The sequence below is a fragment of the Sphaerodactylus townsendi genome, linkage group LG01 (genome assembly GCF_021028975.2).
Source record: "Sphaerodactylus townsendi isolate TG3544 linkage group LG01, MPM_Stown_v2.3, whole genome shotgun sequence".
In the NCBI taxonomy this organism is placed as follows: domain Eukaryota; kingdom Metazoa; phylum Chordata; class Lepidosauria; order Squamata; family Sphaerodactylidae; genus Sphaerodactylus; species Sphaerodactylus townsendi.
Genome location: NC_059425.1, coordinates 36946077 through 36968764, shown reverse-complemented (window position 1 = coordinate 36968764; position 22688 = coordinate 36946077). Strand labels below are relative to the sequence as shown.

General features: G+C 41.7%; 1 protein-coding gene across 4 annotated transcripts in view; it reads right to left on the bottom strand.

Moving 5' to 3' along the window:
* FANCL (FA complementation group L) overlaps positions 1–9448 on the bottom strand; it is a 59138-nt gene extending 49690 nt beyond the window's left edge. Inside the window, exons 1-3 of one of the 4 annotated variants that reach the window (XM_048518011.1) lie at positions 9217–9448; positions 8970–9113; positions 2630–2688 (exon numbers count right to left, since the gene is read on the bottom strand). In XM_048518011.1, the coding sequence (XP_048373968.1) occupies positions 2630–2688; positions 8970–9065 (155 nt within the window). In that variant the 5' untranslated portion in view covers positions 9066–9113; positions 9217–9448. Of the gene's footprint in view, positions 1–2629; positions 2689–8675; positions 8746–8969; positions 9164–9216 lie in introns of those variants that run through there. The other 3 variants (XM_048518029.1, XM_048518037.1, XM_048518021.1) reach the window with 3 other exon arrangements.
* Between the last annotated feature and the right edge of the window lie 13240 nt (positions 9449–22688).

Sequence of the window (22688 nt, the reverse complement as noted above, 5' to 3'; positions counted from 1 at the left end):
GAAAAACTCATACAAGTTTGTAACATTATTTCAGAAAGCCCGTGTTTTGAACTTATCTTTATGCAACCAGGTGCAGGTAATCTCTAATTATAACTATCTGATAAATAAAAGGATCCAAATATTAACATAATTTCAGCAGAATATTAGGAAAAAACTTCATAAAACAAAGGATGCCCTATTTTCCTCATTCAAATAATGCTCCAAAAAAATATCACTCTATTTAGGCATGAAAATAATTGTTCTACTGAAAATATCCAGAAGGATGCTTGTTAACAGAGCTCTGACCTGCATAAGTAGTTTAACTTGTTTTCAGAAAAAATATTTAAATGGTTCTTAAAGCGTTACTTAAATTGCCTACATTTGATGTCACATGAACCTCTGCTATGAATCTTGAAAGGGTAATTGTGCTACCCTCATTATTTTCTAATCCAGGAGGCCACGCCCCCAGGAATAGAGACTGAAGCTACATGTTCTCCAATGGCTTTAAGGGACTGACAGCATGCCTCAATCAGGCCACATCTGTTCAAGGGGACAGGAAAATGAACATCAATCATTACCCTATTTTAATTATATAGCCTCATTAGGAAGGACTATAATTCATGTTTGAAATGGCGGCTTGCAACATTACATGCTGCACCTCCAACTGGCTAAAAAAAATCTACTGGAGCAAAACCACATTCCTTTGTAAGCACCTTTACAACATGACCCATAAAATCTTTAAATAGGGATACCTACAATAGGGATATTGCCACCAGTGGAAACAACTGGCACAAGTATGCCAACTCAAGTTGTTCAGAGAGAGTAGTTATTAGAAATACTTTTATATGAATGATACGTGTGTAAATAATTTCAGTAAACACAAAGAGTGAAATAATTGAAAAGGGGAAAGGAACCAGTTTTCACTGATCATTCAGCTTAATTTAAATGGTTCGTTACCTTTTTCCTAACCTGGGCAAACATCCACTTCTATCCGTTCTTCTTATTATGTTCATTCAATAGAAGCACAAATTCCATCTAATCTTTGCATCTCAAAAAACAGTGTACCTTTCAGAGTGTGCTGTGTAAGTCATAGATTCTCAAACAATAAACAGCTATTTGCCTGTATCTTACCAACAGTTGCATAATAAAGGGACAAATATTTAAGAATTTTCCTACAAATCGAACTTGTTTGGTGCAATTTTATATGCACCATCTCTGAATAATATAATTTCAGTTAGCTTAAAATAATATTATCCCAAGTTACAGTCTATGCAGGGTTCCTATATTTGTGTTATTTTTCATACACCATACACTGATTTTGAGAGAATCAGTGTCTGGTTGCCTATGTACACTGTTATATATAAAACTGTATAAATAACTCATACATATGTTTAATTTACACAGTGATCGTTTCAGATTATCACACATATTCCAAAGTATTCTCTAAACATAAGCAAGGTCAGGAAAAGACAAGTTGCAAAATTAATCCAATTGATTTAAGGATGTGAGCCAACCTACAACTTCAGAGAAAGTAAAAAACCACACAGTCACAGAGACTAGAAGCGTTAGCCAAACCATGCAAGGCAAACATTTATTTCCTAACCTGCAGGATATAAGTGATCAAGAAAAAAAACCATAAAGATCATACAGCAAACCCACACAACAAACTTCCAGATCTCTATGAACTGATGGAGAACAACTTAAGACATCATAGTCACTTCAGTAGTGGTTAAGAGCAGCAGACTCTTATCTGGTGAACTGGATTTGTTTCCCCACACCTACACATGAAGCCTGCTGTGTGTCCTTGGTCTAGTCAGAGTTCTTTGGAACTCTCTCAGCTCCACCTACCTCACAAGGTGACTGTTATGGGGAGAGGAAGAGAAAGGAGTTTTTAAGTCGCCTTGAGTCTCCTTACAGGAGATAAAGGCAAGGTATCAATCCAAATTCTTCTTCAAATATGAACGAGTACTGGAACCCCTAATTCATACTAGAAGTGCAATTTCTGTGTGAAGCTATTTCTTTGTACAGAATCTAATGCTTCCAAACCACCCCAACTTATTTAATTTGAGGGTCTGAATGACATGCTTGTTCATATAGCCACCACATTTACAGGCACTTCCTGTAAATGTAAACAACATACAATGAGCTGAAATCTTCAAATTTAAAGCAGCCATTTTCCCCCTGGAGATCTGTATCTAGCAGCCTTTCAAAAATGTTAAGAAGGAATTAGGATTCTAGTATAAGCTGTGAACAGAGACCTAGGACTTGCTAGGTGTAGGCCCTATAAGTTTATTCCTTGGTTGGTATAATCAAAGACATGTCAGCTTTGCAACCGTCAATGACTGGCTTATAATTCCATTGTGACTGGCTTCTTACACATGCACCTTTCTGGGTTTCATTCTTAAATGGCTGCTCTCTGGTCTTCAGAAACAGAAAATTATTGCATACTCCCAGCATTCTCATGTTCTGTCTCAACACCAGCAATATTAAGTAATCTAACTAGTAGCAAATAATTCAATTGAAAGTGCAATTATTCAGGATGTCTCCAAACTGTAGTAGATATCACTGCTCATCACACAGATCCATCATTAAAAATGAAAAATTAGTCAGCAATAAAAAATGGGGGAATGTAGAAAATCATCAGCCTCACCTAGCATTTTTCAACTGATGATCCACTGGCAACAATATCCTTAAATGAAAGTCCATTCCCTGGAAAAGGTAACAGCTCATTAGGCATCATATCTACAAACATCTACTCTCCAACCCAGACATCGACACTATGCTAACACAGTATAAACTGGAAGACAAAAGTTAATCTTCAAATGTATAAATACATGAAAACACCTCAAATACTAATGTATCTTTCATTTCCCTTTTGACTTCTGTGCTTAAGATACAAAAATGTTACAATTTTACTGCATCTATGATTGCTAGAAAATCTATAACAAACCAGGTAGTTGGGATTATCAATTTTATAAACCACAGTTAATCTTTGTTCAACCCATAAACTGGATACTGCCGTGTCTATAGTAGGGACATCCCATTTAAAGAAACAAACACTATCAGTGAATAGGAATACACATTTTTTATTTTTACAGGGAAAAATATCAGCCGTTATATATTCTTTGATGTCCAACCCATTCCCTGCCCTAAAACCTGGCTGAAAAGAACATGTTACAGCATGCATTTATTTTAAACATCTACTGCTCTGTAAAATGATTCTAGAGAAAAAGCCTTTTACTTTAATTATTTTAATTACTTTAAAAAAACTGACCAGTGTATGATTTACCACTGAGCAATCAAGCACTGAAGCAGTCTTCTAGGATCAAAAAAAGAGAAAAAAAAGAACAGCAATGCTACTGCCCATCATTGCTGAATTGTTTTAGTAACATTAGGGGTTTCATAGCTCTTCTGAGCCTGAGAACACCTCTTTTGCAAAGGAATGAACAACTAGAAAATTTAAGGGGGGAGAGAATAAGAAGAAATAGCAGTAATTTCCCCAGGAGCATATGTGAGTAGAATACCAAATGCAGAACTGCTTCCAGATAGCTACTTGTGGAAATACTGTTTCAAAGATGAAAAGTGGGTGGCACACACTTTACTTCATTGGATGCAAAGGTCCAAACTTAATAACAGACTCATCCTTTTATTCTTCCATAATACAGAAGTCAGCCATGTGAGTCCGCTTCAGCCCTCATACAATCAATACAAGACTTTTAAAAAAAAGTGGTAACGGTTATTAGAGAGCTATATAAACTTCAAATTCAAACATGTACAATATAACAGCAGTGCCTGTATTGTGGATCAGGAGACAAAGATATCCTGTAGTGCACACATCTAACTTATCATGCAATCCTTTTATAGTGGGTTACATGTGTGCAAAAGACATGCTGTTTTTCCATTCAGTCAATAAGGAGGACTGAAGCAGAGCAGGGGCTCGATACACGGCACAGTAAGAACGCTTAGCACCTAGCTACATCTCTCATGCAAACTTGTCTTTAAATTCCAGCAGCTTTGCTGACTGAAGGAAAAAAGGCTTTAAAACAGGATCATTATATAGTGGACAAATAGATGAAAATAATTTCCATCATTCACTGCCTTTCTGCTTCAAAATTGCCAGCCAGTAGCCTTTTCCTCATGGAGATCCTCATGAGCGTTTACACAACACATTGGGAACCAGACAGGACAAAACATACATGGGGAGGGGGCATATTAAGCACCCTCTTCTCCACTCTAAATCACTCCTTCCTCAGATGCTGTGTGTGTAAAATGCTTTCAAGTTACAACTGACTTATAGTAACTCCATAGGGCTTTCAAGGCAAGAGACTAACAGAGGCGGTTTTGCCATCGCCTTCCTCTGCATAGCAACTCTGGTATTCCTTTGAGGTCTCTCATCCAAACGGTTGCCAAGGTCAGGGCTGAGAGTGTATGACTGGCCCAAGGTCATTCAGCAAATTTTCATGGCAGAGTAGGGATTTGAGCCTGGGTTATGCAGATCCCAGCCTGATACTTTAAAGTTTAGCCACTACACCAAGCTGGCTCTCTATCCCTTCCTCAAGCTACTGTTTCCATAATCAACTGGTTTTAAACATGGTTTTAAACATGAGTTTGTGTGTGTAATCTAATTTGGTCCTTAAGAAGGTACCTTCACAATAAATATCTCTAAGTTTAATGGAATTTACTTCCACAGTTCAATTCCTGCATCCCTAGCAGGAAATGCTACAAGTTATTAAGGTTCTACATTTTGTATCTCAGATAATAAAGAATGCTAAAATATTTTTTAAATCGTCTTACAGCATTTAACTTTTTAAAAAATTTAAATTTACATCCAGCCTGCCTCCACTGCAAAATTGGAATCTGAGACTTTTCTGCAGGAGTCCATAGATGCAAAGCATTTGGAGAGGAATCATAAGCGATCTCATACATTCCAACACACAAACTGGAAATCAACCAAAAGTGGAAAATAGTTTTAGGAGTAACATGGATTAAGATTTGCAACTTGTGCTCAGTTTTTGAAAATTATCAGAATTCTTGAGGATGGTCATTTTGCTTGGCATAAGCATTATGAAATTTCATGTGCAAAAAAAAGTCCTTCTTTTTAATAATTTGTAACCACATCTGCTCAGCTTCTGGTGACGTAGATAGTAGTTCAGGGGGAAAAAACCTTTTTTTCCCCACTTTACTTCTGTTATTCTTAAAAACTTTCTAATAAAGATTTCAATTGATCAGGTTTGAGAAGTCTGGTGCAAAGAAAGATTTTAGGTCTCATCACAGAGCTGGGAAATATTTTATCTGGGAAATATTTTAACTAAATTTAGAAGTAGTTATCAGGTTAGCTGATAATTATTTCCAGAATTAACATAAAGAATGGACATTCCAAGGAACTGTCACAGTGTAGTCTGAAGACGTGAGAAACACAATTAATGTTGCTCATAACCTTTACCTTCACAGTGTATTATAAATCACACCCTGTTACATTTAAATAGTCCCTAAAAATAGCAGATGTAATTCTGACCTTTTGTAAAGGTCAAATAACTTTGATTTGGTGGTTCATTAAAGTACTGAAAGGTATTTTTAAAAAAACTTTTAAGACTATATACTTACTCTGGAAAACATAATATCATTTGCAATCTAAATTCTAGACATCAGTAGCTTTGATAAGACTCAATTAATAAGGAAAGGGAATTATGTTCGGGATTTTAAATGTTTGTTTTGTATATTTGACAACAACTTCTATATAATCAGTTACTTTACTCCTTTGATTTTTTAAAAAATACATATTTATGTACTAGAAAGGAAATCTAGCAAATAGATGTCAGATAATGAAGTGTTTTAAGGGTGGCATTCCATCCTATAGAAATCAATGGAAACATTCTCGCTATTTTAACTGCGCAGAACTGCAGCCTGAAAGCACAGTCTGTTGGGAATCCTACAACTGAAATGAACACAATTCTTCTCCTATGTATACCTGCCTCCACTTTACTCTCAATGTTCAAGTTGTATAGGACAAGTGGTAAACTCCTCAGAGCAGGCATCTGTCCTCTTTGAATCTGCACTATACCTATAGGTACAACATTGTAGCAGTAACAATAACAAATCATCCTGCACAAACTCCAGGGGGTAGTGTGGCTGAGCAGGGATTGAACCCTCAGATTACAAGCCTAAAGGCCAATTATCCAAAGTGAAGCTGAGGAATGCTGGGGCCAGGATTAAATATTTCCCCCATTCAATGCAAATTCTCCCTTCTTACAGCTATGATGCACCATATGGGAAAGCACACAGGCACAAAATAGGTAACTGTAAGCCACTATGCAGTGGTGTAGCGCCAACGGGGCCGGGTGAAGTGCAACACCCCAGGCGGAGCAGCGGAGGGGGCATGGCAGGGTGTTCTGGGGCGGACAATGCTGTGGTTGGGCACAGGGCGCACAGGCTCCACCTCTGCCACTATGCCTCCCCTCCAGCAAACAGAAGCCAGGGACATAGCTATAGATTTTTTATGGGGGGGGGTTCGGGTGGGGCCACGCCCCCACCCGCCCCTAGGGCATGGTCACGCCTCCCCAAGCCCCGCCCCCGACCTAGCGCTTTTAAAAGCAGCTCTCCAGACTCCCCCGCCCTGCCCTCCCCTGCCCCCCACCAGCTGGGCTTCCAGCCGGCAGCTCCTTTTGCCCTCCCCTCTGGGCAGAGGCACAGGGGGAAAATGGAGCCCAGTGCAAAATCTGAGTTTTGCGTCCCGCCCCCCCGCCCAGCCGCTGTGATGCTGGAATCCACCCCCAAACAGCATCACTTTCAATGGTGTTTAAACTAGAGAGCCCAAATTCTCATTTTAAACCCACCTTTAAGGGAGAATCTGGGGTCCCCAGTTAAACAACATTGAAAGTGATGCTGTTTGGGGGTGGATTATCACCCACCGTGATACAGCATCACTTTCAATGTGGCGTAGTGGTTAAGAGCAGGTGCATTCTTATCTGGAGGAACTGGGTTTGATTCCCTGCTCTGCCACTTGAGCTGTGGAGGCGTATCTGGGGAATTCAGATTAGCCTGTGCATTCCCACACAGGCCAGCTGCGTGACCTTGGGCTAGTCACAGCTTTTTGGAGCTCTCTCAGCCCCACCCACCTCACAGGGTGTTTGTTGTGAGGGGGGAAGGTTAAGGAGATTGTAAGCTCCTTTGAGTCTCCTACAGGAGAGAAATGGAGGAAATAAATCCAAACTCTTCTTCTAAACTGAGGACCTCAGATTCTCCCTTTAAATCCATGCCGAAGGGGGTGGATTTAAAAGGAGAATCTGGGGAAATTTGGGGGGTGCCTGCTGTCAGGGGTGCAGTTGTTAAGCTAGAAGCACCAAACTTTCAGGGTATCTTTAGGGGCTCTCCTAATGATACCACCCAGGTTTGGTGAAGTTTGGTTCAGGGGGCCCTATCTCCTATTAGCTCCCATTGGAAACAATGGGGAATGGGGGAACCCCCTTCGGGAGTCCATAGCTTTGGACACCTTGGACCAAATTTCACAAAACCTGGGTGGTATCAGTAAGAGACTCTCCTGATGATACCTTCCAGGTTTGGTGAAATTTGGTTCAGGGTGTCCAAAGTTATGGACCCTCAAAGGTGTAGCCCCATCTTCTATTAGCTCCCTTTGGAAACAATGGAGGATGGGGCACCCCCTTTGGGAGTCCATAACTTTGGACCCCCTAGACCAAACCTCACCAAACCTGGGTAGTATAATCAGGAGAGTCCCCAAAATAATCCCTGAAAGTTTGGTGCTGCTAGCCCAAACAATGCGCCCCCTGCAGGCCAAAAACCGAAAAACACTAAAAATGTTTTTAAACCCACAAACAGGTGGGCGGAGCTTCGAACATGAATGGGGGGGTTGAACCCAAGAACCCCCCCTTACCTACGTCCTTGACAGAAGCTCACATCACAGTGTGTGTGGTGGCATTAGGTTCCCTGCCACACATGGCAGTCTGTATTTCTGATGAAAAAATGTAGATGCTCACAACTCTGCCAACATTATTAGGTCCCGCTAATCGCATGAGAGAACCAAAGTCCCGCTAATCGCATGAGAGAACCAAAAGGTTCAACAAGTCCAGCATTCTATTTCCCACAGTGGGAAGCCAAGTGCTTTGGGAAAGTTTATCAGCAAGGTTTATTCAACTCAGGCAGTGATCCTTGTCCACCAGTTATGATCACATCTGACCAGCCTTAACTGTACAGCAAACCATCCCTACTGATCACTAAAAGTTATATTGGTAATATCTACAGGAAGCATAGGCATTGTCTGGAAGAGGGCACTGTATGAGAGATTTTTCAATATACAAATTATTCTCTGCATTGAAAATTAATCTGTGAGTTTTGTCCAAAAATCTCACACATCCACTCTTTCTTTGAGAAAGGCAGTTTACATTTTTACATAGGCTAAGAGTATCCCTCTTGGAGTAACTACGAAGTAAGGAAAATGGAAGGTCGATTCTTACCTTATCAACCTCTTATTTTTTGGTGTGCGGGTCAGGCTGTCAACAAGCCTGGGGAAAATGCCTTTTACTTTTAATATGGACTTAAACGAATGTCATTTATCTATTTCCAAATGTTACCAAAGGGGCAGAATATTTTTCTCAACGCGTGCAAATAGGAGAGTCACCTGACTTGGCTCTCAGAGGGACAAGGGCTCACCTCACGTGTTTATTTACTTCATTCATACTTACTTTTCTTGTCAAGGAGGACCCAAAACAGCCGACATCATTCTCCTCTCCTCTCGCTTATCTTCACAACAACCTTAGGTGAGGGCGAGACTGTATGAGCGCCCCAAGGTTACCCAGTCAGCTTCCTTAGCCATGAAACTCACGAAAGTGACTTTTTCAACAGACTACTTCGCAAGACTTTTATGGGGATACACTGTAGGAGTGAGAAAACCCGCGCAGGCTACCCTGACAGACCTTACAAGAAGAAGGAAATGCCACCCTGCCCCACATTGGGATTTAAGCACAGCGACTCCGTACCTGGGCGGTGACAAACCCTTCGTAAACCGTCTTTTCCCGGTTCTGGGGCAGGAGAAGCGGGCACTCGCGCAGCAGCGACCCAAACCCAGCAGCCATTTCCTGCTTTTCTTTCCCGCCCGCACACAGCCGGCCTCCTCGCAGATACTAAAAACGCAAATACACGCTGTAGCGTTTGGCTCGCGCCCGTAGTTCGAAAGTAGCGCGCATGCGTCGTCTCTGTCCCCCCCCCCCCCCCCCGCCTACCTACCGGGAAAGCAAAGATTGCGGCAGCGCATGCGTAGTGTCTGCAGGCTCACAGCGCCGGTGAGCAATGCCTGTCGTTTGAGAAGCATTCCCCCCCCCAAAAAACAACAACAACAAACAAACAAAACCTCCTCCGAATCTGAGGACAGAAACGAGAGGAAGGTGGCCGCCTGGGCACATCCCAGAAATAACTCGTGCCTAATTTTGAAGCGAGAAAAAGTGGCTGGCCGGTCATCAGTTTGGCCGTTTTGTTATTTTCAAAACTTCCGGTCTCTCGCGCACTTAACTGTGATTGGACGGAGGACGAGAGGGGCGGGGCGCGGTGTAGTCCGTTTATAACGGTCAGGGTGAATGTGGGTGAGTTTGCCTTAACTGAGCTTCAGTTAGCTGAAAGTAACTGAATGTCGAAGCTTAAGTTTAGCCCAATTCTAAGTAATATATTTTTTAAAATGGGACAGTGCCTTAAGTCTTCTATCCTCATCTATCTGTTCAGGACAATTTTCTTTGTAGCGGACAATGCTGTCAAATTGCAGATAACTTTTAGGTGGTTTGCTGCCTCTGCGTAGCAGTTCCCAGACCTCCTTGGGAGCCTCACATTCAAATACCAAGTGGGGGCAGCCCTGATTAGCTTGACGAGATAGGGCTGACCTGGCCTATCCAGATTAAGGTAGTACTCTTTTATTCTTCCCTTTTAGGAGCCCAAAGCAGAGGTTCCTAGTTCGCCTTTCTTCATTTCATCTTCACAGCAGCAGTCCTATAAGGTGGCCCTGACAGTGTCACATGGTTGTTATGAGAATAAAATGGGTAAGTGAAGAAGCATACTGTTCTCAAAGGAAGGCTGGGATGAAAATAACAACACAAAATGATGAACCTGAAGAGGTGAGGGGGAAAGGAGTGAGGTGAGGGATGCAAAAAAAAAATGGCAGACCAGGTACTGGGGGTGGGGAAGGTTGGGTGACAGCACAGAGACATGGAAAATAGCCAGGCTTTTCATCAGAAAAGATAAAACGTTTCCAATATGCCGGCTTGGAAATGTTTCAGTGAAAAACAATGTAGTAAAAATGTTTTCAAAATGTGATGAGCAGAAAATAGTGAAGACTTGAAATGATTCCTCATGAAGGTTAAAGTGCAAAGCATTAAAGAAGGATTACAGCTGAGCTTGCAGTCAATGAGTGGGCAGGACACACTTCATGAATCCAGCCCAACCAATGGCTGTGCGTTCCTCATCAGGACGTCCCATCCCTTAGCAGATTATTGTTTAAGAAAGATGTGAAATTTGGATAGTGAAGAAAGCTGACAGGAAGACCGCCAAGAGGACGAATCAGTGGGTTTTAGCTCAAATGAAGCCTGAATTCTCCCCAGAAGCTAAAATGCCTAAACTGAGGCTATTGTGCTTCAGACACATTATGAGAAGACACCAGTCCCTGGAAAGGACAATAATTCCAGGAAAAGTTGAAGACCATAAGAAAAGAGGTTGTCCCTCCATGAGATGGATAGACTCTATTTTCTTTGCAAGATCTGTCAAGGCTGTCCACCATAGGATGTTTTGGAAGTCATTGATTTATAAAGTTGACATACGTCTTCACAGCACTTAATCATACACACGTGTATCAAAATTTCGCCATCTTTGCTTTTCCTACCATTTGCCAATTTCTGAAATTTCATCAGGGGCCTTTGTAATTTTAGCGTACCTTCATCAAAAGTACCTAATTTTGCTTGTTTTCATTTCCCCCTTCTATTTTTTTTCCTTTTGGGTTTACAGGTGCTATTTTGACTTGTAAATTTCTTTGAATTTAAAGGCCAAATATACATATACATATGTATCAAATAAATAAAGGCTAGAAACTGGTTCTTTCATTTTTTAAAAAAAGTATTCTCTACTTTGACCTTAATTTTGAGATGATGTTGTAAGGAGGGAAGTGATAGGTGACCTAAGGAAAAGTATCAAAAACTGAAAAAACCCTGTCTCAAGGGCCCTCTATCCTTGCTTCTATTGGAGCCAAACTGGATCTTATATCAGCCACAGGCTGGTCAGGGTTTGCCCACCCATTTTACAGACTGATGTGACATCAGGGAACTAAGGTTCCAAGAGCTCCAGGGAGCACAGCATGGAAGAGAGAAGGAACTTTGGCCTTTGAACTGTTGCAGGGAGGATTACTTCACAGTGTTAATGCCAGAATATTACATCTGTCTGTAAAGTGGGTTTGAGAACCATGAACAGACTAGGGGGAGATATCATATGTTCTTTTCAGATAAAAATTTCTCACATCTGTTCCATCTTGGACCATTAGCAGTTGCAGGATCGGATGGTGCAAGGGTGCCAATTTGCCCAGGTTTTCAGTTTATTCAGTCTGAGGATGTGGAGAGTATCCTTGGAAGTTTGAGGCCTACCACCTCCTTGTCGTTCCTGACTACTTAAATCTTTTTTGGGGGGGGGGAGGGGGGGTGACTGACAGACCGACTGGGCTTGAGAAGTAATGAATGCTTTCTTAAGAGAGGGGTAGTCACCACAACCTTGCATCAGGATGTGATGTGTCCACTTCTGAAAGAGTCTACTCTTGAGGCTGGAGATCTCAGTAATTATCCATTAGTGTCATATGTTCCCTTCTTGAACAAAGTGATTGAATGTATGGTAACTGGACAACTCCAAGCCTTCCTGGATGAAGTGAATTGTTTAGCTCATTTCCAGTCTGGTTTCAGGCCTAGTTGTGGGACTGAAACAGCCTGGGTCACCCTAGTGGATAACTTGGAAAGGGACAGAGGGAGTGCAACTCTTGATTCTCCTGGACATCTCAGCAGCTTTCAGTACCATGGATTAGGTATCCTTCTGGACTGGGATTGGAAGGCACTGTTCTGTGGTGGTTCTGGTCTTATCTGGAGAGTAGAATTCAGAAGGTGGTGCTGGGGACTGCTGTTCAGCCCTTTCTTTGGCCTATGGGGTCCTACAAGGTTCCACTTTGTTCCTATGCTCTTAAACATTGCTATGAAACCAGTGGATAAGGTCATCCAGAGATTTGGGCTGAGTTGTCACCAATATGCAATTTAAACTCAGCTCTATCTTGCACTTCCAGCTGGTTCCAGAGAGGCTGTAGAAACCCTGAACCAGTGCCTCAAGACAACTGTGAAGCAGTTGCAGGATAATAAACTGAAGCTTAATCCTAATAAGGTGGAAGTGCTACCAATGGCCAGAAAGTCTGACCCAGTAGTGAAGGTGTTGCCTGTTCTGGATGGGATGCACTCCCATTGAAGGAATAGGTCTGTATCCAGGCTGTACTGTGGGATCCAGGCCTGGTGCCATAGAAGCAGGTGACAGCTGTGGCCCAGTGTATCTTTTGTCAGCTTTGACTGATCAGCCAGCTGCAGCCATTCATGGACAGAAATAGTTCTGGCCACTATGGTACATGCTGTCTCAACATTGAGATTAGATTACCACATTGTGCTGTATGTGGGGCTGCCCTTGAAATGTATTTAGAAACTTCAGTTGATACAGAACACTGCAGCCAGAATGTTGACAGGAGAGGGTCATAGGAACCATCTCACTCCAGTCTTGGCCCACCTGCATGGGCTTTCAGTTTGTGTCTGAGCACAATTCAAGGTGCTGGTCTTGACCTTCAAAGCTCTATATGGTTTGGGGTAGTGAGGGCCTTTAGTGGGGTATGATGCCATAGAATCTACCAGCTGTATTGCCGTTTTATTGCATTCGATGATGCTGTAGTCACTTTGCAAACCTTTTTGGAGTTGATTAAGAGAGCAGGGTCAGATAACCAGTTTCTGGACACTTTCATGAGATCACCTCACACAGAGCCCAACATATTATAGTAATGTAATCAAAACGTTACAATGGCATGTGTCACTGCAGCCAGAATATTTTAACCATTTGGGAAACCTACTTAAGGTGGCAAAGAAGCACTTTTGGAATCTACTTCTCCAGCACTGCTAGAGCACCCCTCAAATCTGATGCTTCAAGGAGAGTAACATCCGACCCAAAACTGGCTGTAAGACATGTAGCACTGGATTACAGAGGACTGTGGTGATCATTCCAATAAGTTATGTCTGTCTGTACCCGTCTCTACAAAAATAACACCAAGTAGCCTTGAGTGTGTACACACATGCAAAATACAGTCTTGGCTTCCCAAAATTATTTCTTGGCAGGTGTCCAGTAACAACCATATAAATCAGCTGCCTTCTCCACATAAAGAGCATAGACTCTCTAATGCCTCATTTACATCTCCTTGAATTATAGAAATATTCCCTTTGCAGACATTGGCAGCATTGGAAGGCCAGGCCAATCCATATGCTGCCCTGATTTTGAAGGCCCAAAAGGATGCGACTAATCCCTTTCAAACCTTGAAAATACTTGGAGGCTTTCCAGACTGTCCACTGAACATTTCCCCTTCAGAAAATGGTTGGTGAGTATTCAAATTCTAAAAGATCTTTGGCTCAGGATGTGATCTTATAACCCAGCATCATTCCTGCTTCTCTATTCCTTCAATCCTTCCCCCAAACCCATCTCTTAAGCGTGGCTTATCCTGAACCATTGTAGCCACACCTTGTCTGTAACTTCTGTTGCCTGTTCCTCAGTCTCATTTTCTTAAATAAATAAAGGGACTTGTGGTGGTTACATTTGAGTGCATTAAAGTGTACTTTAAATTGTATGAAATTGATGTTCATCTTACTCAGATTAAAGCCTATGATCATGTATGAAAGATACGTTTGAAAACTTGTGAGACCATGCAAACTCATACAATGTATGATCTACAGGAATACTCCCAAACCTCAGAGACAAATGAGAAGTCCTGAATTCCTATTTGAAGAGGAAACATTTAAGAAAACGAAGAAAGGAGATTTTTACTGAAGCAAAACAGTTTTTGAATTGTAAAGCTCTAAATGAATAAAGTAAAGTCTTTGAATACGAAGATGATTAAAAAGACAAAATCATTAACAAAAAGATATTTACAAGTTTGGTCTCTTTCATTCTGACTGTAATTTTAATTAGTTGGACACTGGGGGAGGGATGAAAATGAAAGCCCACATCATGTACTTACTCTTTAAATTACATTCCACCTTAATTTTATGCTCTTCAGTTCTTAATTTCCTTTGGTTTTTTTGTTCTGTGTAATCCGGTTATCAGACTAAAGTGATTTTCTCTCAACCAGCATTTCAGTTTGGGGGTGGGGGTAGGAATAACACAACTTCAGTTTTCATTCTTTCACTACAATTCTTCAGGTAACTGTTATGTCCTTTAAGTATACACTTGTGTTATTTCATCAGAATCCCCATTTTATATAGATTCTACTTTCGTATATTCTATGAACCCTTCCAACTCCACATATACCCTGTCAATGAGGTGATATGAAGAATCAGAACGTAAGAGATCTGGCTTCCAGGGATGAGCAGGGGCCATGCATCAGATGCATTACTGCCCTCTCTCCCCAAGAAACTGGCTGTGAGTGAAAGGTGGGGTGGGGGGCATGAATAAGCACCTGGGTTTGGGCCTAGCCTAGAGGAGGAACTAGCAAAATGGAATCGATTCCTTTCCTTTTTATAGATGCCAACCTCCAGGTGGCCCCTGGAGATGTCCCACATTATAATGAATCTCCAGATGACCAAAATCAGTTCCCCTTTTAAGTATATGACATCCCCATGTGCGCATGCAATTCTTTACACTAGGGGAAGATACCTAAATATGTAACCAAAGATTGTTGTTTTTTGATGCACAATTTTTTAAACTTATTTATAATTGGCTTAAAGTTTTTCGGAATATCATTTTACCTTTTTAAAAAATCCTGTGTTAATTCCATTTATCCCTTTTTCAGTATTTTTGACTGTCTTATACTGAGTCAGACTCTTGGCTTATCAAGATTAATATTGCTTCATCCTTGGCTCCATCAGGAACAAAAAGGGAGGCTGCAGCCACGAAATAAGGAGATTGAGACTAGGAAGGAGTTGGAAAAGATTCTAAAGTGTAAGGATGTGTCGCTGGCAACCAAGATCAAGTTAATTCATGCCATAGTATTCCCTATTATTATGTATGGGTGTGAAAGCTGAGCAATGAAGAAAGCTGACAGGAAGAAAGGAGATTGCTTTGAAAAGAGGTGGTGGAAGAGAGTCTTACAGATATTGTGGAATGCTAAAAAAATCCCCACATAAGTAGATTCTAGATTGAATCAAGCCTGAACTGTCCTTAGAAGCTAACATGACTAAACTGAGGCTGTCATACTTTGGTCACATTATGCAAAGGCAAGAGTCACTGGAAAAGACAATAATGCTAGGAAAGGATGAAGGTGACAGGAACAGAGGAAGACCCAACATGAGATGGATTGACTTTATAAAGGAAGCCACAGCCCTCAGTTTGTAAGACCTGAGCAAGGCTGTCAACAAAAGGGTGTTTGGAGCACATTGACTCATAAGGTTGCCATGAGTCAGAAGTGACTTGATGGCACTTAGCTGGCAGCAGTTGTCCAAGGTTTCAGGTGGAGGTTTTTTTGTTTCACCTGCTAGCTAATTATTTTCCTGAAGATAGAAAGGATTGAACTTGGGATATTCTGCAGGCAAAAGTTGCAGATGCCATATCACTGAGCTACAGCTCCTCCTCCTCAAGTGTCAATGTGTAAAAGTAGATATAAATTTGGGGTTTGGATTGAGGAGGCCCTCCTCAGCCACAAGTTGCTTTGGACTGCTAAATTTATCGGGATAAATGGAAGCACTCCAAAGCTGAGAAGTGCTACAGAACAAAATATGGTAGACTTATAGCTACAATCCTTGATGAGCCTATAAGAGCTCACTGAGTTCAACGGGACAGAATTCTTAGTAAGCTTACAACTAAAAAAGCAATGTTTATGGAGAAATCTCTCCCCCCACACCATCCTGGAAATAATAAAGCCAAACATGTTTAACCAAATTATCCCATCACATTTTAAGAAGGGTTGTTAAAATGTTGATGAATGAATATTGTGTAAGATGATGAGTCAGGGGGTACTAAAAGGACCAAATGGGTAAGTTCCACTAGATACTACCATAAGCACCAAGATGTTTTACTTTATAACCCTGTGTGATTAAACTGCATGAAAATTAAGATGTGATAATGCTACAGTAAAATAAGTCTTAAAAATAAAGAGGCTTCTAACTAAGCTGCAACATTAAAAACCATGAAGGAAATACTAGCAGAAGATGTTTCTTAGAAGGGTAACCTTGTAGGTAGAACCTTCATGTAAAAAGAACCTTCATATTTAGTTACAGGCAAGGGTGAAAAGAAGAATTCACCCAGATAAACACAATTGTCTATTAAACAAAGAAACTGATTGATTGAGAACAGTTTGAAGAGGAGCAGTCAAGGTTGCAACTGAAGTTTTCCAGAAGTCCTTCATCAATAAAAGGAGCAGAAGAAGGAACTCATCCCAGATCTGTTGATGATCATTGGATTATGAACAAATATCAAAGCTTCCCAGCTTAACACATTTATTTATCATCTGTGTGGAAACAGCAACTGAAACGAATCAAAGTATTTCATAACCTGTCCTCTTATTGAGGTAGATTTTATTTAGGCTATCACCTCTACCAGTTATAGTTTTCTATCCTTTACTGGATCTATTTTCCCCATGTAATACAGTCCTAGAAATTTACCTCACTGGTCTCAAGTGAACAACAAGTTCTGCTGCAGCATTGTAGATCTTTGAAGGCCAGACCAGATGAGAGGCTGAACGATCCATTAATGGATGTCGAGTAGTCATGCTGAGAATTTCAATGTGACCACCAGAAAGATTTGCCTTGCATGATATGAACTGCTCATCTTGATGATCCCTAGCAAAGTGCATTTTGGGTAGTTTGTCCCCACTTTGTACTTGCATAGTTGGAAACATCTTTTAAATTATCCACATTAAATATATAGTATTACTTGTTTTTTGGGCCTGCACAGTCTGAGGCCTCTGTTTAATTTGTAGTCACAAGAAATGATTGCAAGGTTACCTGGATTCATTGGCAGATACTGTAAGCACACCTATATAGCAAGTCTTAGCTCAAACTGTTTTATTTTTCTTTTTTCCTATGTATCTTTTACAAACCGAAAATGCCAAAAGACAGTTACATGTAATTATTTGTTTTATTGTTTACAAACAATTTAAATCTTGAGGATAAATGTTGGCATTGTATTTCCCCCCAGCAGTTCAAATAATTCCAGGACAGTATTTGAAATTAGGAAAATGATGTGGGGTAGAAGTGTTATAATCTCCATCCTCACCCTCCGAATCAGAGCTTTTGTGGCTGGTATTTACTGACGGGGGAAACATGCGAAGGAGCTATTTATGGATCATCCAGGAGCTTCTCTTGTTTTATCCCAAGCAGATGGATTTCTGTTCTATAATATGGTTCTGTCAGCACCATAATTGTTGAAACATCATCAAGTTACCCCAAGCAGAAAGAACATTTGTAACAAAAGACACACAAAACCAGCTCTAAAATAGAAAAGCAATTAAAAGAAAATTTGTAACAAAAGGACAGTTTTGGCCCCTGAAAGGTGGGAAAAAAGTCACTGGAATTAACTAGTATACTCTTTTCTCTAAACTTTAAAGTTCTCAACAGATGCAGCTTATTTATTTTACTGTGTTTATTTTACAAAATGTATACCCTGCCTTTCTGCTCTTAGAAAGGCCACAAAGGCAGCTGATGAAACATACAGAATAAAATCATATCTTAAAAACCATTAAAGCCAACAAAAAGACAACATTAAAACAAACAAAACAAGTTCTAAAATACATTAGCAATTAAGACATTAAGCAGGAAAGAGGAAATGCCAATTGAAACAAAAGTTTTCATCCACTGACAGAAGATGGCAACGTTAGGAGGCAGAGGAGTTTCCTGGGGGAAGAGAGTCCTAAAGCATCCTGTGCCATGACCAAGAAGGACTTCTCCCAGGTGGCCACCTGCCTAATCTCACAAGACAGGGAGGGTTGCGCACCAAAAACCAATGTACATTTAATTTGCAAACTGCTTCAGTCGCTATATAAACTGCTTCAGTTGCTATATAAACTGCTTCAGTCGCTATATAAACTTTTTATAGGTAATATCCACAGCAAAAAAAGTTGAAACTGAATAGAAAGTGTAATTATTCAGCTTTTCTTTGAAAATCTTCAGATAAGGAGAACTTTCAGCTTTTGTAGCCATTTAGAAATACAACTTGCTTTAATTAAACCCATTGTTTCTGGATCTACTATTAGCTTGAGAACTGGACAAAACCCTAGCAGCATATAATTAGGGTATGGGTTGAGTGGAATTCAGCACATATTGAAGTAGACATATCATAAGTGTAGCACAGAGGCTGCTCATCTCTGCTGTGCTGTTGTACGGTGTCATGGGCTCCCCTGGGGGAGTGAGGAGTCCTCAGGGGAAGAGCAGGGCCAGGAAAGCTCAGGCAGGCCAGAGAACCAACAGGGAGTGTAGAGCAGCCAGAGCCTCTGCAGGATGAACAGCATGCTAGCCAGGACTCAGAGCCTGAAGTACCTGCAGAAGCAGGCTGTTCACTCAGCCCTGCCCCCACTGAGGTGCCGCAGGTAAGTAGCTCACCTAAATTCGTTCACCAAGGGACATAGTGCTGTAGAGAACTGCTGCATGTTGAAAGGCAAAGCACATGGTTGCTGACTCAGAAAAGGCAACTCCTTCAGCAGGAGGAATCAGATTCCTCACAGGAAGAGTACTAGGCTCCTCAGGGGCCCATGACAGGGATGTTTGTGGAACACATCAGCCTGGACACAAGCTTCTTGTCTGCTGCATTGCATCCTTTCACCATACTGAACTCTGTGGACTCTGACTTCTGGACTGGACCCCTTTGGACTCTGAATTTGCATGGCAGAGTGTACTGGTGTACTGATAATCCCAGTGCTGACCCTTGAACTCTTGACTTGGCTTTCTTGGATTACAGACTTTTGTTATAGGCGGTTGGGTCCCTGCTTCTCTCCAGGCAGCCTAAGACAGGATGTAAGAATTCATTCCCAACCTTCCACTTTGGCCTATGTCATCAAGGCATCTAGATCCAGCTGTATGTATAAAGCTTGCTTCCAGTGAATTCACACCCATCCTCATTAATTACCTAGCAGAAGGCTAATGGCAGGCTGGTTTACAGTGTGTATAGCTGGTTGTTATTCTTGGACCTGAACTCTTGCTTGGTCAGAACTGTTGATGATTATTATTTATTTTGAATAGCCTGATCTATTAGATTGGACTGCTGAATTCATGATCAGCCATATACCAGTCTGGACTTGACCAGTGTGACAGTACAAGGAGGCTAAGGTCCATGGTGGTGGTGGGGAGCAGCACTAATATTACTCTGTTGCTGAGATGTGAGCCGAGAACCAGGCTTCCCGCATTTTATCAGGACAATCCAGAGGCTTCACGTTGCCTGCCAGTCACAGGAGCTGATGATCAACATCCTCCTCTGTTCTGCACCCGAGGAGACCTCTATAACCTGAGCAAACACAATTTCAGACAAGATTGCAGCCTTTGACCTTCTTGCAAACTCTGTGGTACATGTGCGTGTGTGTGGAATCAACCACACTTTAGCAAAGACTCAAGCTTTTCACATATTCACGTTCTCTACCCACATTCTCAGTGTGACAGTTTGTGTGAGTTGTCCCTCTCACGCACACTAAATGTGGTTGTACCCCAAGCTCTGGAGACCCTCAAGCACCTTACCTAATGACTGTCAGGAGCACAGAGCTCAGTACATATGAAGTCTGACATGCTATAATCTTTGGTCTGCATCCAAAATGGTAGAAAGTCTTAATATTGAAGTCTAGACATCATAAACATTCTTATACTTCTATGCTTTCATTCCCCATACCCCTTCTACTCATGTCTTCTTGGTCTCTGCAAATCCTTGGCTTACCAGTTTTATTACAGAGATCTGTTTGCTGTGTGACTTCAGTCAGCTATGTCCAGTTTTACCATCTGGTCTAACTAAACTTCTGCTTTCTCTCTCAGAAACCATGGAAATTTACATGTTATGTTTACTTTTGCACACGCACTGGGGACTCCAATACTGTTAAAGTTTTTTTTCCCCTTTGTTGTACAGCTCAATAAAAGCTATCATTTAGCCTTATAAGCAGTGTGGTTTCTACCTATTTTAGTAGATAAAGGGCCAAGCTAGATATGACAATACAGTTGCATTTACTATTCATGTGCCTGAAGCAAGGATGTAGATGTCTAAATTTTTAAAATACAAAAATAGAAAAGGAACATGAACCTGTCTGTGGTTCCAGTTAGGGGTGGTTGGGTGGCATCTGAGGCAGAAAGGGGTAGACACCATCTCTAAAGAAGGGCACACACTAGGCAACAAATCCTTCTTTGTTGCCTCCACTGTTACAGAGTTGCTGTCCCACCACAGCTGAGGAGCTTGACTCCACTTTCCACATACTCAGTATTACAGCTGGTCCTAGTTTTTCTCCTCCAGCAACTGCCCCCAGCTCCTGCAGACCCAGCAGCAATCACCAGACAGACCCAGCAGTGATCACCAGACCACACCCAGTAGTGGCCACTGCAGGGGCGGAGCAATGGGGAACTGCACTCGGGGCATGCCTGCATCCTGTGCCCCTGCCACACCTCACCCCGGAACACCCCTGCCACCCCCTGCACCGGTGCACGCCTGGTGCATCGTACCCTGCCCCCTTGGCGCTATACCACTGGGCCACAGTGCAAACATGTCACCAGGCCTAGTCCAGGGGCAGAGCTGGCCACCATGCAATTTGGTCCAGGCTTGAGGCAACATCATCCACCACACAACCAGCTCTAAACTGCCCACTGGATCACCACACAACATTGCTCAGCCCGGTTCTGTACAGCTTGGCCCAGCCCGGTTCTGGCAGTCAATAGACAACTTGGCCCAGCTCTGGGAGCCACTGCACAACTCAGTGAAGCACTGGCAGCCACCATGCAACTTGGCCTAGAACCATCAGACAAGATGCAACAAGATGCAACACCGCCCGGAGCCCCTCGGGGATGGGGCGGTATAAAAGTCTAAATAATGAATGAATGAATGAATGAATGAATGAATGAATGAATGAATGAATGAATGAATGAATGAATGAATGAATGAAAGAAACTTGGCCCAGTGCCAATGTGCAGAATGGCCAGTACTCCTGAGAAGAGAAGGAAGGAAAGCTGAAGACAGTGAAACACATACAGGACAGTGAGCTGATGAGTGCGAATTGGCCAGCAAAAAAACTGAATGTGGGTAGAAAAGTTATCATTTGTCTGAGTAGGAACTGTTAATCCTGGTTTGATGATCAGAGCATCCATTCTTCAACCAAACTCACCTTTCCTATTATGAAAATAAACCTCTAATACAGGGGTGTCCAACTCTGGCACTTCAGATGTTCATGGACTACAATTCCCATCAGCCCCTGTTGACATGCAGGGACTGTTGGGAATTGTAGTCCATGAGCATCTGAAGCACCAGAGTTGGACACCTCTGCTCTAATATAAAGCATCATTTATTACAAGCTTGCACATCAAGGGGATGTGTGGAGTAGTAGGCAAGCTTCAGGGAAGCTTTCCTTTGAAGAACACCCAATACACTACTGGGGGACCCCAGAGTTCCCCAGAACTCGGTATGAAGCCCACACACCTAGAGATACTTTTACCCCACTGGAAAAACAATATCTGGAAGATCATATCCCAGGTTTCTGTCTCCCTTATCATCCTTTGGAATAAAACAGCATTTACCTTCAAAGGAGGGGGAATGAAATGTGTTCAACATATGGCGTCCAATACCGTTTGATATTTTAAATCTATAGTAAATGTCAGGAACAATTTTTACTGCCCTCCCTACATTACAAGCGCCTGGATCATTTGTCTTTCAAAGGACTAGTAAACCTTAATTTGCTTTAGCAGCTCTCCGTGGATTTTTATTGTTTCTTACTGCTGCCTCTCAACTCATGTAATTTGTAAAACTAAATATGAACTGCTAAACTCCATCAATTCAGTAGTATTCTTTTAATATCAGTTTTTACATAATTAGCCTCCAAACTGTGTTCAATTACTGACAATTAATCTCCTGTACTTGGAAGGACAACATTCATTTCCCAGTCAGCAGCAACTGAAAAAGGAAGATTGTTCCAATTTGACCTGGGTGTGAGGGAGTATTTTCTTTCCTTTTGTTGTAAGAAGGCAGTGGTGGGTTCACACATGCATGTGCCCCACTCAGTGACTGCAGTGTCAGTTGATGGCTTGCATGTGTGAACCCACTGTTGCTTCACACATAGGGTTGTCAAGTCTAGCAAGCAATATTAGAAAAATCAATGAAGCTTATTTGAATAATAGAACGTCTACAATTTCTGAAGGGAGGGGGTTGCTTACTCAGTACTATTGCCTCTGGAACCAACCCCTTCTCTTCTGTGCCTCTTCAACTGTTTTTTTTCTTCAAGGTGTTAACTGCCTCTTTCTGTTCACTGTCTGCTGTTGTTTTTCAGCTATAATGTTGAGCAGAAG